This window comes from Bufo gargarizans, chromosome 3 (genome assembly GCF_014858855.1).
Source record: "Bufo gargarizans isolate SCDJY-AF-19 chromosome 3, ASM1485885v1, whole genome shotgun sequence".
Taxonomy (NCBI): Eukaryota; Metazoa; Chordata; class Amphibia; order Anura; family Bufonidae; genus Bufo; species Bufo gargarizans.
The window spans coordinates 596,938,086-596,954,296 of NC_058082.1; the positions used below are offsets into that span (position 1 = coordinate 596,938,086).

The 16,211-nt window shown below is 45.1% G+C and overlaps 1 protein-coding gene across 1 annotated transcript in view; it reads left to right on the top strand.

The window, feature by feature from the left end:
* The window catches only part of MRPS6 (mitochondrial ribosomal protein S6), a 56,824-nt gene that overhangs the window by 35,401 nt on the left and 5,212 nt on the right, over positions 1 to 16,211 (top strand). The window contains exon 3 of the mRNA XM_044284460.1: positions 6,279 to 6,418. Within this exon, the coding sequence (XP_044140395.1) occupies positions 6,279 to 6,418 (140 nt within the window). The remainder of the gene's footprint in view (positions 1 to 6,278; positions 6,419 to 16,211) is intronic.

A 16,211-nucleotide genomic window follows, 5' to 3' on the forward strand; every position in this document is an offset into this window, starting at 1 on the left:
TAGCTGATGGACCTCTTAGTCTGAAGACAGTGACAGAGTGGCAGTAATGGGTTATTTGTTGATGGTGGAATGCGGAGGTGGAGGGGAAACCATATTTACTTTGTAGTTCTGTAAACGATAAGAGACTATTTGTGAGAGGTTTCCGCAGGTCATGAAACCGATATAGTCCTTTTTCAATCCAGGGACCAGCCATGAGTCACTGCTATTACTTAAATGTGGAGTGAATAGAAACTGCGTAAGAGAGGAATGTAAAGTGGAGAGGTTAAATTTAATCTTGCAGGTTAACCACAAGTTTCTAGTGAATATCATGGGGCCTAGTAAGTTCTGAGGCCTGATATTAGCCGGACGCCCCCATATCGTAGCACTCATGCGAGTCGGAGCTAGCCATAACCGTTCTGCTTCCATCCCTTTATTAAAAGAATGGAGAGTAGTCCAAGAAACTAGGTGTCTAAGATGTGTAGCATAATAGTAGAGGGTTATGTCCGGTAATGAAAGGCCACCCCGAGTTTTCTTAGAGGTCAGGACCAACTTGCCAATCTGGTGTCGTTTATTGTTCCATACAAATGTGCGAGACGCCGATTTGGATTTGACGTAGAATCCCTGCCGGCACACTAACTGGGACTGTCTCAAATAAATATAGGAATTTAGGCAAAACGGACATCTTAATTGCTGCGACCTAATAAAGATATGTGCAGGGATTTTCCACTTATTAAAAAGTGCGTCGATGTTGGCTTTTACCGGGGGGGGAAGTTTGCCCCACATAGAGCAGGGTAAGTAGAAGTAATATGAACCCCTAAGTGTTTTATAGAACGATACTGCCAGGAGTAGTTAGGACTGTTGTAAAGCGTTTAAAGTTTGTGGTGAAATATTCAAGGGTAATGCTTCTGTTTTTGTATTGTTTATTTTGTATCTTGAAAGTTTACTATATTCAGCGATAGTGGCACGTAGATTAGAAAGGTAAATGACTGGGTTTGTTAGTGTTAAAAGAACATCATCTGCAAATAAAGATATGGTCAAGGATCAGTCTTTTATTCGGATGCCCCAGATGTCTGGGTTTGCGCGGATCCGAGCAGCTAGGGGCTCAATACTCAGTATGTAGAGAAGCGGGGATAGGGGACAGCCTTGCCGAGTTCCATTTTCAATATGGAACACAGAGGGGCATGCATGGGGTAGATTCACACGAGCTGCAGGAGCCGAATAAAGCCCTCTAAGTGCTTGTAGGAATGGGCCCTTAAACCCAAATCTCTGTAGCATATGGAACATAAAAGACCAGACGGTCAAAAGCCTTTTCTGCGTCAAGGCTGAGAAGCAGAGCTTCAGTCGTCTCCTTATTGACTGCGTCAATTAAGTCAATCACCCGTCTTGTATTATCCCCTGCCTGTCGGGACCGAACAAACCCCACCTGATCTTTGTGGATCAGCTGGGGGAGCCAGCAGTTCAGCCGATTAGCAAGCAATTTAGTAAAGATCTTTAAGATCGGAGTTCAGCAGGCTGATTGGATGGTAGCTGGCACACTCTGAAGGATCCTTTCCTGGTTTAGGTATTAGGTGTTATGAAGGATTGGAGCATGGTCTGTGGTATAGGTTCTCCTGACAGGAAGGAGTTGAACAGGGGAACCATATGTGGAAGCAAGATCTCATCATATGTTTTATAATAATGATATGTGAGGCCATCCGGCCCGGGCCCGGCAAGTCCCGTATTATCTCCCTCAGTTCCTCCAATGAAATCTGCCGATTGAGGTATGATGAGGCCTCTGCAGGCAGAGTAGGCAAGGCACAGTCAGATAGTTATCTAACGCTTGGGATCTAGCCTCTGGGTCGTTAGGAAGCTCTGAAGGGAGGCATTATGAGTGAAAAATGTCAGCAATGTTTTCCGGATCGAAATATTGAGTGCCAAGTGGATCCTTAATAACCTGGGGGGTTGATGCGGTTTCGCGGTCGCGTAGCTGTTTTGCTAATAATCTGTGAGGTTTATTACCAAATTCGAAGAAACGTTGCTTAGAGTATTTCAGGAGCTTTTCTGTTTCATTAAGTGAGTGGCTTTTTAAAAGGTTTCTAAGGTCGAGAATCTTCCGTAAAAGGTGTTTTGACAGTCGGACAGCCAGATCTCGTTTGGTCTGGTGCAATTCCATCAGACAGTCTATGGCAGGGATGGCCAACCTGAGGCTCTCCAGCTGTTGCAAAACTACAACTGTAGTTTTACAACAGCTGGAGAGCCACAGGTTGGCCATGCCTGGTCTATGGTGACTATTTCTATCTTTTTTAATCCTAGAGGCTGTTGAGATACAACATCCTTGGAAGACTGCCTTGTGGGCCTCCCATAGTATCACCAGTGAGGATATTGATTATTCGTTAATCTGGAAGTAATTGAAGTGAGCTCTCAGTTCCTCCCACGCAGATACATTACTCAGAAGGGTTTTATTTAAATGCCAGTGAGTACCTTTCAAAGGGGTGGGCCGCCAAATTCAATTCTACTCTTAGGGGGGCGTGGTCTGACCAGGTGATTGGGCACAGCATGGCTGAGGACATCAACTGAAGGGTCAGGATATTGCCAAAGAAAGTAAACTCTAGTGTGCTTTTGGTGCGGATGGGAAAAGAATGAATACTGCCGTGCATTAGGGTTATCTATTCGCCATAGATCGTAAAGGGAGTGGAAATGTATAAGTTTACGAAAGCTCCTAGCCAGACGGGAGGAAGTTTAGGAAGGAGGAGTGGATCGTATGGCAAATCTATCAGCCGTTTCAGAAAAGTGGACATTAAAATCCCCGCCCAGTATTAAAGCAGAATTATGATATGTCCTCAAGGTTGACAAAACAGAGGAGAGCAAAGAGATTTGGCCTGAATTAGGAGAGTATATGTTGCACATGCCATGAGTTAGTTTCATGCCAGATAGGGTGCCATCAATAATGAGATGGAGGCAGACACATTTGGACGCTATCTTTTCAATTCGTAAAGGACATGATTTAGCTATTAATATAGCAACTCCTGCCGTTTTGGTTGGGGCGTTCGCCATGTAAGATGTAGGGAACCAGTGTTTTGCAAACTGCAGTGATCCCGTCCCAGAAAGATCGGTCTCTTGGAGAAATATTATCTCTGCCTTAGACCTACGCATTTCTTGGAGGGCAAGCCTTCGTTTAGAGGGTGAATTCAGCCCTTTAGCATTTAAGGATATAAACGTAACCATACTGACCAACCGCAAATGATGAGGGGGTTTATGTTCAGCATTTGGTGTACCAGGTCTCAACGGGTCCAGGTCTCAACCTGTGAGACAAGCAGTGTCGTATTGAAGGTCCTCCACCACAGTTTATACTACCAACATTTTCACGGATGCAGGTTCCTTAGTATGTTATGTAGCACTTCTAGGGTTCTGTGTATTAGAACTTTTTGAGAATTTCTAGTGTATTTCTTTGTTCCATGTTTTTCAATTTGTTACAGATTGAATATTATAATTAATATTTTTTACACGGGAGAAAAAATTTAATAAAATGTTCTTGTCTTTTAAAAAGTTGACATGCAGAGAAAGCCAAAAAAAGCATATCCAGTATGTGTGGTGAGGTTGTCAGGTAAACTACAGATTATCTTACTGCCAAGCAATGTAATTCAGTTATATGTTGAGGAGTTCTCATTAGCTCAGAATCCAGAGTGGAGTCCTGAGAAACAATGCCTTGTTTGTACCAGGATTCGGCATAGACCCACTGGTTACATTTGGGAAACCCTATTAATGTTATGAACGAGATGAAAGAACCGAAGTGAATGAGTGATATATTGGTTGTGCATCTATAGCCCTGGCACAGACAAAATGCTGAAGAGCACATGTCATACGACCATCTCCATAGCAGCATACCTCTCACTGTGCCATGCTTGTCGAAGCTGAAGAAAGGAAAGCCTACATTGTGCTACCTTGATGGAAACGTTTAATAGTCTTATTATTGCAGACCAACAAAATCCCTGGTTATTTGATTTTTCCATGAAATTTAAGTTTCCAACAGTCAAGATACTAAAAAATGAGAACTATTCTCTTTTTAAATGTGTTTACTGTGTCAGTACCAGAAGGATGTGTAATTTGAGTAATACCTTCTTACCAAATCCAGTTGCATCTGAGAGTCCTAATGGTGTTTCCAAATGCTAAGTTTCCTTTTATTACATTTATTTCTTGCAAAGTACCATCACATACTACACGATCTGAAGAAGGCTTGATTGAAAGGTCCAATAAAAAACCTCAAAAATTAGCTGGAGTTCTCTTGCTCCGACTAGCCTCGGACAATTAACACTTGTTTTATAATCTCTGTTCAGTGGCTTCCCTCTAGTTGCCAATTATTTTAAGTATTTTGTTGTCCACCGTCTGCATCCTGAGATGACCTCCTTTTGCACGGTCACCCATGACCACGGGTAACCGAGGAACGTTAATTTGTGACCATTCATGAGCACCCCCAATGGCTCATGGGCTTATATGGAGACATACTTTGAAGTCTGAATTGAACTTTAACATGTCACTTTGTGGTCAGAAGTCATCTGACTACCATCTTGCCTGAAGATGTCCTTTATACAAAGCAATGCCGCAAAGCTCTAATAGAAGTGATACAGAAGAAATATAGAAATCTGATTCTCCTTAGGCACTTGTGTAGGAATTGGGAACACAAACCTAAACAAAAGTTTTTGATTGAATTTTATCTTTACAGTATTCATATTCAAGTCTGGTTTCAGTCAACGAATAGAAACTGTTAAATGCATTACAGCCCCGTTAGAGTCTTAGAGATCCTCAGATTAGAGATCTAAATCCTTATGCTACATGGGAAATTGCCAAGGGCATCTTAACTCGTAGACTCCATAAGATTAAAAGTTTTTAAAAAACATATCCCTAAAATATGGTTGTTAAGCAAGTATTAAAAATATCCTTGTATGGTGGATTTGACATGATTGAGAATTAAATGAGGGGAAGGTTTATTGCCATGTAGGTTTATTGCCATGTTCTTGAAGAAGGCCAATTGTAATCAAGCAGAAGAGAACCAAATTGTGTTTAATTTCCCTGCAGTGCTTCCACAGGTGAAATGAATCGTTACACTATTTCCAATGAAATTTGTGGCTGTCAATGTGAGGCATGGATGTGTTGGGTGCTCCAGAGCTAGAAATGCTCTTTGCAGTGTCTTTGGCTAATAGATGAGGGTTTAGAATGGGGAACCCCTCTATTAACATTGATTCCCAAATATATTTTAGGATGTGTGAAAGCAGTCAACCTCATGTCTACTCAGCCTGCTGTTCGGTCTCTTTTAGGTACATTAGTAACTGTCCTGAAGAACAAAGGTCACGTGGCTACACTTGCATAATGAACCTCCAGTATATTGAAAGGAATAAACAGAAACTTCATAGACAATGGGTAGTAAGCATGAATGGGGTGGCCATCAAATGGCCTGTGTTGACCAACAGGGGTTTAAAGTAACTCAATTTTTGCACCCTCTTGCCCTCATATTGGTCTGTCCTAGGAGAGATGGCATGGTTGCCAACATTCCTGAATTTGTAGGGACTGTCCCTAATTTTCAGACAGTCCCAGCAAATTGTGGCTGTTCTGGGCCGAAACTGGATGGTAGTTAAAGGGCTTGTGTCTTCTGAGACATTGGTGGCGCATCACTAGAATATGCCACCAGTGTGATACAGATGTAGCAGAGTTAAGTCATAATGCGTTAACCAGAAGTGATAACTCACCGTGTGTGTGTACATCCATGGACTGTGCTACATCTGTAGGTGCGGTGTTACCTCTCGGATCTGCACCTGCCTCTAGAACAGGGCCCCCAAAGTAAACGATGGTGCACCATGCAGCGTGTTCCCCACTCCCTTCCATGGGAGTTCCAACAATAGTTTAGCGAGTGCGCTTAGCTTTTCATTTTTTTTTTGGAAGTCCCATAGAAGTGAATGGGAAGTGCACCGCGCATGCATGCCCACCTCTCCGTTCACCTCTATGGGACTCCTGAAAATAGCTAAGCCAGAACTTCCATAGAAGTGAATGAAGGGTAGCCTTGCTTGTGAAGTTTGCTCTCGTTCACTTTTGGGACCCAATTCTAGAGACTGAGGTGGGACCCACACCTATCTGACATTGGTGGCATATCCTAGCGATGTGCCACCAGCGTCTCCGATGAGACAACCCCTTTGTCAGGTAAGTAAGCCCCACCTATAAGTGTGTGGGTTTTTGAGCTTCCATGGATGGGGGCTTACAAAAAATGTTGTAAAAGTAAACTTGTTAATTCTTTCCCTGTCTTTTTTTTTTTTTTTTTTTTTTTTTTGCAGCCTGAGACTGTGGCAACGCTAAAACGTACGATAGAGACACTGATAGAAAAAGGAGCCATTGTCAGGAACCTGGAGAACCTTGGAGAGAAGAACCTTCCTTACAAAATCTCCAAGCACAATCAGCGCCACATACAAGGAGGGTATGTACGTCCTGCAAAATGGGAACACTGTTCGATAAGGAGTTAGGGTAGGGGGGCAATAGTATGCACAGTTGCCAAGAGTCTCAAATTTGCCAGGATTGTCCTGAATGTTCGGCTTGTCTTGGCCAGAAAATGGAAGGGGGTTTTGTAGACCCTGCTTGAGTTTAGGGTGGATCTTAGTGGTTGTCCAGGATCCCCTCTGTTTTCAGATAGCCTGCCTAGCATGGTTGACCCAATACAAGAAGCATGCTCACCTGGTTCTAGACGCTCTGGTCCATTGTTAAGAACAAAAATGTTGGTAAGTAGGACAAGGCGACCAATGAATCTGATCCATAAAGATGTCTTTTGGGTGGAAGACGTGTCCATAGCATTGTATAGACATAACTTGTGTATCACGTCTATATCGAGGTCTGTATATACTAGGTATACATCAGAAGGATCTTAGCACCAGCGAAATTCAGCTTTATACCACCCTCTCTTCACTGGTGTACCTTCACAGTTCCTTTTGGTGGCAGAAGCAGTCAGCAGTATAACTGGAGATAACCTTCAAAATAACTAAGGCCTTTTTCTCGTGCCCCACAACTTCATGATGGCCATTTAGAATCAGTTGTTTCTGTCTGACGCCTGGGACATTTACCCTCTCCCATTCTGAAGAGGCCCCCCTTTTTCTTGGTGCTACATGGGGCTTTACTTTTATGTTATTTTTCTTTTACTATTTTCTGTTTAGTTTTTTTCACAACCAGGAAATTAGGGGTGAAAATAGTCTGTTTTTCACATTCCTTTTTTTATGTTACAAAGTGCAACTAAAATAGTTTTTTAAAATTATGTTCTTTCCAAAACTGTCATTTTGATATGAGATCTATAGGTTATGGTCATTGGTGGCAGAGCTAGACTCTGTGTTAAATTTTGTTTATTTTATTATTTTTCTTTAATTGTACACATTGTGCCTCCATAAGGTTACTAAAGACCTTGGTTGGAGGAGGGGGGTCAAGCTATAATATTATATAAATAAAAAAAGTATTGCTGATATCTCCTGTAACTGGGCTGACATAGTAGCCCCAATTACAGGGGTAGCAGAGTCTCTAGAGAGGTTGTACAGAGCTGAAGAGCCTTACTGCAGAGCTGATCTGGGTCTGCTAAGACCCAGCAGCTTGTGCACACACCCGGTCACATAATTGCTGGGATCTCTATGGGGGAATGGGGGAGCCCTGGTGTCACGGACAGCTTGCTCACCGCTCCTGCACGATCAGCATCATGATGTTTTAGAAACATCTGTGCAGAGATATGTGTCGACGACCCGGACGTATATTGTCAAAGGTAGTCAGCAAGTGGTTAATGGAGACTGAATTATTTTTTGAAAGTAGTTTGCTGTATGATTGTTCGAGAGTCACCTGCTAATAGCAGACTGCGCATTGCTGATCATGGACGGCAACGTCACCATGGTTACCAAGTTTTAGTTTTTCATGGGTAAATCTCATTAAAGGGAACCGGTTATCAACTTTATGCTGACTGTACTGAGGGCAGTATAAAGTAGTGACAGAAATGCCGATTTCAGCGATGTCACTCATCAGCTAAAGGTAAGTAGTTGCTGAGAACCAGCATCATAATCATTGCAGCCCAGGCCTTGAAAAGAGTCAGATCTACCTGAGAAGAGTCCTGATTATTATAATCTCCTGCTCTCTCGCTCATCTGCTGATGACTGGCAGTTCTCTCCTAGAGAGAAAGGGAGAAAACTAGGTAGAAGATGTCAGTCATCAGCAGATGGGTGAGAGAGCAGGAGGTCATGAATAACCAGGACTCTTCTCAGGTAGATTTGACTCTTTTCAAGGCCCAGTCTGCAATGATTATAAAGCTGGTTCTCGGCAACCACTTTTAGCTGATGTGTGACACACCGCTGACATCTGGTCTTTTTAGATGATCATATTAAATATTGACATTTTAATGTGTTTTATTTTATTTGGTTTAGTAGTGGGCTAGTTACCTTCACAGCTGGGCGGTTGGAGGTCTTAGCGCTGAGACTTCTTCACTCTCAGGATCTGTGGGGTTCCCAGTGGTTGGACCCCGCCAACAATCACAAAGTGGTGATATCCTAGTGATATGCCATCAATTTATGAAATGGAAATACCCTTTTCGATACCAGCATATAGATCAGTACAGGAGCCAGAGAGCACTGTGCTGTTGTCATGGATCCAAGAAGACAGGGGCCCTGGGCAGTTGCCCAGTTTGCCACACCTAAAACTGACCTGCTTATCCCATCAATGCAGCCTGTTGTATATGGATAGCAATAGTAACAAACGATTCGCGTATTTCTACTACAAGGACCATACTATAAGCCTATGCCGCAAAGGTCCTGAAGGGTACACGGGAAGATCTCCCTGTATCAGAGCTGTATCACTATAACCTGTATACAGATCTGTCCATCCTTACCTTTCCTCTTGGCTCAAAATATCCAAAGATGTGTAGCGTGAGATGACAGCTATTCAAAAAAATAAATAGATTTTTGCGATACTTTGCCGGAAGATGTTTATACTAGATGTGGCTATCCCTGGCCGCCCAGTGGTTGTGATGTGAACTGCAGCCTGTCCAGGGTTTCTCTACCTGCCTGTCACATATTGAATTTATGGAACGTTATGGCCCCTTCGACACGAGCGAGTTCCACGCATTGGACTTGCAGCATGTATCAGAGAGAACACCCGTCCTGACCTCCCAGCACTGCCGGGGTCGCATAGCATTATATTGATTTATGATGTAACCCTTACTGTTCTGGAATTTATTGGAAAAAATGGACAGCATTATGTCTGTGTTATCCAATACATTCCAGACCTCTAATCGTTACATAGTATCATGAATCAATATAATGCTCTGTTACCCCATCAGTCCTGGGAGGTTAGGACGGGTGCTCTCGCTGACGCATGCTGCGAGTCCAATGCGTGGAGACTATGAAAATTGTAGATTCACACTGAAGGCATCAAAACTATGAATTAACACATGTGGAAATATATACATAACAAAAAAGTGTGAAACAACTGAAAATATGTCATATTCTAGGTTCTTCAAAGTAGCCACCTTTTGCTTTGATTACTGCTTTGCACACTCTTGGCATTCTCTTGATGAGCTTCAAGAGGTAGTCACCTGAAATGGTTTTCACTTCACAGGTGTGCCCTGTCAGGTTTAATAAGTGGGATTTCTTGCCTTATAAATGGGGTTGGGACCATCAGTTGCGTTGTGGAGAAGTCAGGTGGATACACAGCTGATAGTCCTACTGAATAGACTGTTAGCTGTTTTTTTTCTTGCCATAATACAAATTCTAAGTAAAGAAAAACGAGTGGCCATCATTACTTTAAGAAATGAAGGTCAGTCAGTCCGAAAAATTGGGAAAACTTTGAAAGTGTCCCCAAGTGCAGTCACAAAAACCATCAAGCGCTACAAAGAAACTGGCTCACATGCGGACCGCCTCAGGAAAGGAAGACCAAGAGTCACCTCTGCTGCGGAGGATAAGTTCATCCGAGTCACCAGCCACAGAAATCGCAGGTTCACTGCCGCTCAGATTTGAGACCAGGTCAATGCCACACAGAGTTCTAGCAGCAGACACATCTCTAGAACAACTGTTAAGAGGAGACTGTGTGAATCAGGCCTTCATGGTAGAATATCTGCTAGGAGACCACTGCTAAGGACAGGCAACAAGCAGAAGAGACTTGTTTGGGCTAAAGAACACAAGGAATGGACATTAGACCAGTGGAAATCTGTGCTTTGGTCTGATGAGTCCAAATTTGAGATCTTTGGTTCCAACCACAGTGTCTTTGTGCGACGCAGAAAAGGTGAACGGATGAACTCTACATGCCTGGTTCCCACCGTGAAGCATGGAGGAGGAGGTGTGATGGTGTGGGGGTGCTTTGCTGGTGACATTGTTGGGGATTTATTCAAAATTGAAGGCATACTGAACCAGCATGGCTACCACAGCATCTGGCAGCGGCATGCTATTCCATCCGGTTTGCGTTTAGTTGGACCATCATTTATTTTTTCAACAGGACAATGACCCCAAACACACCTCCAGGCTGTGTAAGGGCTATTTGACTATGAAGGAGAGTTATGGGATGCTGCGCCAGATGACCTGGCCTCCAGTCACCGAACCTGAACCCAATTGAGATGGTTTGGGGTGCTAAGCATCTCTGGGAACTCCTTCAAGACTGTTGGAAGACCATTTCAGGTGACTACCTCTTGAAGCTCATCAAGAGAATGCCAAGAGTGTGCAAAGCAGTAATCAAAGCAAAAGGTGGCTACTTTGAAGAACCTAGAATGACATATTTTCAGTTGTTTCACACTTTTTTGTTATGTATATATTTCCACATGTGTTAATTCATAGTTTTGATGCCTTCAGTGTGAATCTACAATTTTCATAGTCATGAAAATAAAGAAAACTCTTTGAATCAGAAGGTGTGTCAAAACTTTTGGTCTGTACTGTATGTGTGTGTGTGTGTATATATATATATATATATATATATATATATATATATATATATATATATATATATATATATATATATACTTCTGTGACAAACTCCCCTCTTTTGAGGTTGCCACGAGTGCTTGGAAAGGACTACTTGCCCGCCTCTTACCATGCGATTATGGTCCCATGTTGAATGCACCGGTTTTGTGCAGAAAAGCCATAAGTACATCCAGGCCAAAGAGACTTGTACTAACTTTTGAATTCCTGGTCTAATTCATGCCATGTTGGGATGTGTTAAATGTCTATGTGTATTGTAAAGGGTGGGACATTGTATGTTGAGTAAGTGATGTCTGTTCCATTGTCTCTCTGTGTGTATTGGCGATTGTCCTCTGTCCTGGAGACAACCGAGTTGTAATTCGATTGTCTCTCAGGACAAAGGGCAATGTGTATTCTCCTGATTATGTTAACCATGGTGGGTTGTAACCTTTGTGTTATGGGTTAATGTATGGTTGTTGTGGGTGTCTCCCTTGCATGGGAGCAGGGGATAAAAGCAATTGTATTTTTCAATGTGAAGTCTTCCAGTAAAGTATTTCTAGCATTCAGCTTGGGCTAATGTATAGACTTATTTGGCGATGCCGGCGATACCAGCGATACTAGCGATAATAGCGATTTATTGCTCTGTGGATTACTTGGCTGTGCTATTTCAAGGGGAGAAGGGAATACTAGACGGTGACACGGATGATACCGTTACAACTGGTGGCAAGCAGCGGGATTTTCCCTTCTTTTTCCCTGCACAGAGGATTCAAGGAAGGCACTAGTGTATGGTGCATGGAGGGCAACGCTGGCACTCGTGCAGCAACCCTGGCTTTGAAGGAGCTCAAGGGACAGAGCTAGCTACCGGGCGTTCCTATCCACAGCAACATGGAAGAGGAGTTTAACTGGAGGTTGCAGCAGTACTTGGCCCAACAGGATGGGCCTTTATCAGAGGAGGGCACACTGGACTACAGAGATGCCACTCGAAAGGGGCTGTGGTATGACGCTTTGGAGGAGGTACAGTGGCAGCGCAGAGAGAGTCTTCCCAGTGAGGAACAGAGGCTCCAGGTACTCGTGTCCCTGCGGTCACCCTTCCTAGGAAAGCAACCCTTGGCTGAGTGGGTGACAGAACTGGAGACCCTGAGTTGGAGGGAGTTGTGGCTGGACAAAGCGTACCGGGCACTAAAGTGGTATGCCACCCAGCGCAACCCATGGATGACTAACCACTATCTGCCGGAGGGAGAGGATTATAATGGTCCGGGCTTACTGTGGGAAGCCTTTGATGAGGGCGATGACTTTGGATGCCCCACAGAATGTCGGTTCTGGGACATCCACGACATCAGGGAAACCGAGCTGAACCTTCCCCGAGCGGACGACCTGGGGCCAGACCTGATTCATCTAGTCACCATGGAGTGGGAGCTGGAGCAGAGCTACCGTCAACTGTTCAACCTAGCTCAACCACCATCCCTCAGCCCAGAGGATTGCCTGGAAATTATACCCTCGTTTGCCCAACCAACCTCAGAGGTGAGCAACCTCATAGACTTGTCCTGGGATGACCCACAGATGGCAGGTGGAGATGGGACCGAGGTCTCTCTACCGGCCCTACAGGGATGCTGGGCCGCCTGCCCAGATCCCCAGCGGCAACCAGAGTTCCAGGGGGAGGTGATGTTGGGTCCCTCTGCCTTACAGCAACCAGAGTCCTGGGGAGGAGAGACAACCGGCCTCACCTTCCAACAGCAGCCGGAGATACCGGGAAAAGGGGAACACAAACCCCTCTACACGGGCGCAGATGAGACCGCAGGCTCGGTGCCAGTCCTACAGGGATGCTGGACGGTCGGTCCAGATCCCCAGCCATCTCCGCAGGGATACCAGGAGGAGGAGGTAAGCGAGCCCTCCCCTTCCCAGCTACTTCCCAACCGAGTTCCCGGGGCAGGGGATGAGCCTGCGATACCCACTGATCCCTCCAACCGAGTTCTGGGGGCAGGGGATGAGCCTGCGATACCCACTGATCCCTCCAACCGAGTTCTGGGGGCAGGGGATGAGCCTGCGATACCCACTGATCCCTTCCCAGCAGAAGAGCTGGCATCAGTGCAGAGCGCCGCTAGCCTCTGCTCCACCGACCCCCTTGTTACAGGACTGGCTTGCACCCCCCTCGCCCCAGCAGAAGAGCTGGCATCAGGGCAGAGCGCCGCTAGCCTCTGCTCCACCGACCCCCTTGTTACAGGACTGGCTTGTACCCCCCTCGCCCCAGCAGAAGTGCTGGCATCAGGGCAGAGCGCCGCTAGCCTCTGCTCCACCGACCCCCTTGTTACAGGACTGGCTTGCACCCCCCTCGCCCCAGCAGAAGTGCTGGCATCAGGGCAGAGCGCTGCTAGCCTCTGCTCCACCGACCCCCTTGTTACAGGACTGGCTTGCACCCCCCCCGCCCCAGCAGAAGAGCTGGCATCAGTGCAGAACACCGCTGGCCGCTGTTCCCCAAGTAGCCCCAGCAGTTTGCCTAGCTGCACCAGGGAGACTGAGGATGCGGATCTGTTTTACCACAACCTGGGACCTACAGACCAGTACAGTCCCTGGTGGGTGAGCTACCCTGTTAACTATTTACCGTGGGTGGGAAACTCTGCTAATGTTTCTGTGTGGGTGGGCTTCCCGACTAATCTAGGTACTGACCGACAGGAGGTCAGATACCTGTTTAGTCTTAACCCCAAAGGGAAGATATGTGACAAACTCCCCTCTTTTGAGGTTGCCACGAGTGCTTGGAAAGGACTACTTGCCCGCCTCTTACCATGCGATTATGGTCCCATGTTGAATGCACCGGTTTTGTGCAGAAAAGCCATAAGTACATCCAGGCCAAAGAGACTTGTACTAACTTTTGAATTCCTGGTCTAATTCATGCCATGTTGGGATGTGTTAAATGTCTATGTGTATTGTAAAGGGTGGGACATTGTATGTTGAGTAAGTGATGTCTGTTCCATTGTCTCTCTGTGTGTATTGGCGATTGTCCTCTGTCCTGGAGACAACCGAGTTGTAATTCGATTGTCTCTCAGGACAAAGGGCAATGTGTATTCTCCTGATTATGTTAACCATGGTGGGTTGTAACCTTTGTGTTATGGGTTAATGTATGGTTGTTGTGGGTGTCTCCCTTGCATGGGAGCAGGGGATAAAAGCAATTGTATTTTTCAATGTGAAGTCTTCCAGTAAAGTATTTCTAGCATTCAGCTTGGGCTAATGTATAGACTTATTTGGCGATGCCGGCGATACCAGCGATACTAGCGATAATAGCGATTTATTGCTCTGTGGATTACTTGGCTGTGCTATTTCAAGGGGAGAAGGGAATACTAGACGGTGACACGGATGATACCGTTACAACTTCTTTTTTTTTTTTTTTTTTTTTTCTCGAGCCAACTTCTGGTAGGAAGCCAATCTGTAAGGCCACGCAGTTTGATGTTTAAAGAAAAACCCTGGGATCCTTGTCAATGGCCCTATTGTCTGGGCGTCTTTTTTAATAAGTTGCTTTTTTATCCCTTTTTTGTAAGCTGTCTGCTGGCTTTTTGTTAGTTGTTAACTTCTTTGTGAATGCCAGGATGTGAGAACCGCCCGGCCGGCGTCCCGGATGGTAGCCAGGCAATAAGTGATGCCATTAAGCTAGCTAATCGCAAGGGTTGCCGGCAGAAAATTATGCATGGGGTACCTGATCCAGGGATTAACCGTTGTGGTGTGAGAGGGTGGCTATTTTCTGTGAATCGGGGGGGGGGTGACGGCGGCGTCATAAGGTGCCCAAAGGGTTTAGGGCTGCAGCTATCGAGTATTCTATCTGAAATCTGAAATTTTTCCCGTGACGGCCGGGTACCACCAGCGCATACATAGAAAGCCAAACCCTGTCTGTGTAAAGACGTGCTGGTTGTTTAGAGGTCCACAACCAGTTGACACATCCCCTTTTAAGTTGGAACTTTTCTTTAAGGTGTCGTACCCAAAAAATAAATGTACAGATTATTTGGCTGGTAGTGTAATTTTTTGTTGGGATGTTGTTTCTCATCGCGGATGTGCTGCCTGAGAAATCATTCTTGTCCCACTTAATGCACAGCACTCCCTGTATCGGGCTTGTTTACTCTGAAGTATTTTCACACCCACGTGAACCAGCCAGCCCGGTGGAAGGAATTTTACAGAAATGGCTCAAATAACATGCATTTTATCTGCAAAAAAAAAAACTAAAAACTGTTTTAAAGGGGACTCTTTAGCAGAATCAACCCTATTAAAGTCCAGGCAATGTTTATTTGTTTTGCCCAGGGTCCGGGGGCGGCATTTGTTTTGTCCGGGGGCGGCATTTGTTTTGCCCAGGGTCCGGATAATATAACTCTGCTGATACATTGGCAGGATGAAGAGACAATTATGAACACATCATTGATGGAATATTTTTTTAAATAGTTTTATAAAGGGGTGGTTGGGTTAAGAAAGCCTATTTTAAAATTCCCCATTAAGAAATTTTGAGAAGGGTGTCCCATCAGTCTGAGCAAGAAGTGCTGGCTACAAAGTGCATCTCATGCTCTGGAGGACCAGTTATGTTCAGACATTACACACACAAACTATCAAAGGGTTTTTCTGGGATTTTTATATTAATGACCTATCCTCAGGATCAGTAGGGGTCCGACTCCTAGCACCCCCACCTGAAATGTTACTTTCATCGGTCAGTCCCATAAAAGAAAATGAGGTTGAGCTGCAATACCAGGCACAACCACTATCAAACAGACGACTCTGTGCCTTGTAAAGCTACTTTCACACTAGCGGCAGGGCGGATCGGGCAGGCTGTTCACCCTGTCGGATCTGTCCTGCTGCTATTTCGCCGTGCCGCAGGACCGCCGCTCCGTCCCCATTGACTATAACAAGGCAGTGCGCGGTGAGAGGCCGCCGGACTAAAAAGTTGGACATGCAGTACTTTTAGTACGGCGGCCTCTCGCCGTGCACTGCCTTGTTATAGTCAATGGGGACAGAGTGGCAGTCCCGCGGCACGGCAAAATAGCGTCAGGACGGATCCGACAGGGTGGACAGCCTTCCCGATCCGTCCTGCCGCTAGTGTGAAAGTAGCCTTAGCTGCAAGGAGCTTATTGGCATGGGTTCCAGGTACTGTACCCAGTCTGATATTGGTGACCTATCCCGAGGGGAGAGCTGTAGTTTTTATTGGTACCATTTTGTAGTCTATACCACTTTTTGATCACTTTTTTATTTTTTTTTGTGAGGCAAAGTGGCCAAAAACAGGTGTGTGTGTTTTTTATTTTTATTTTTTTTATTGTGTTATGTCTATTTATCCATGCAGGATAA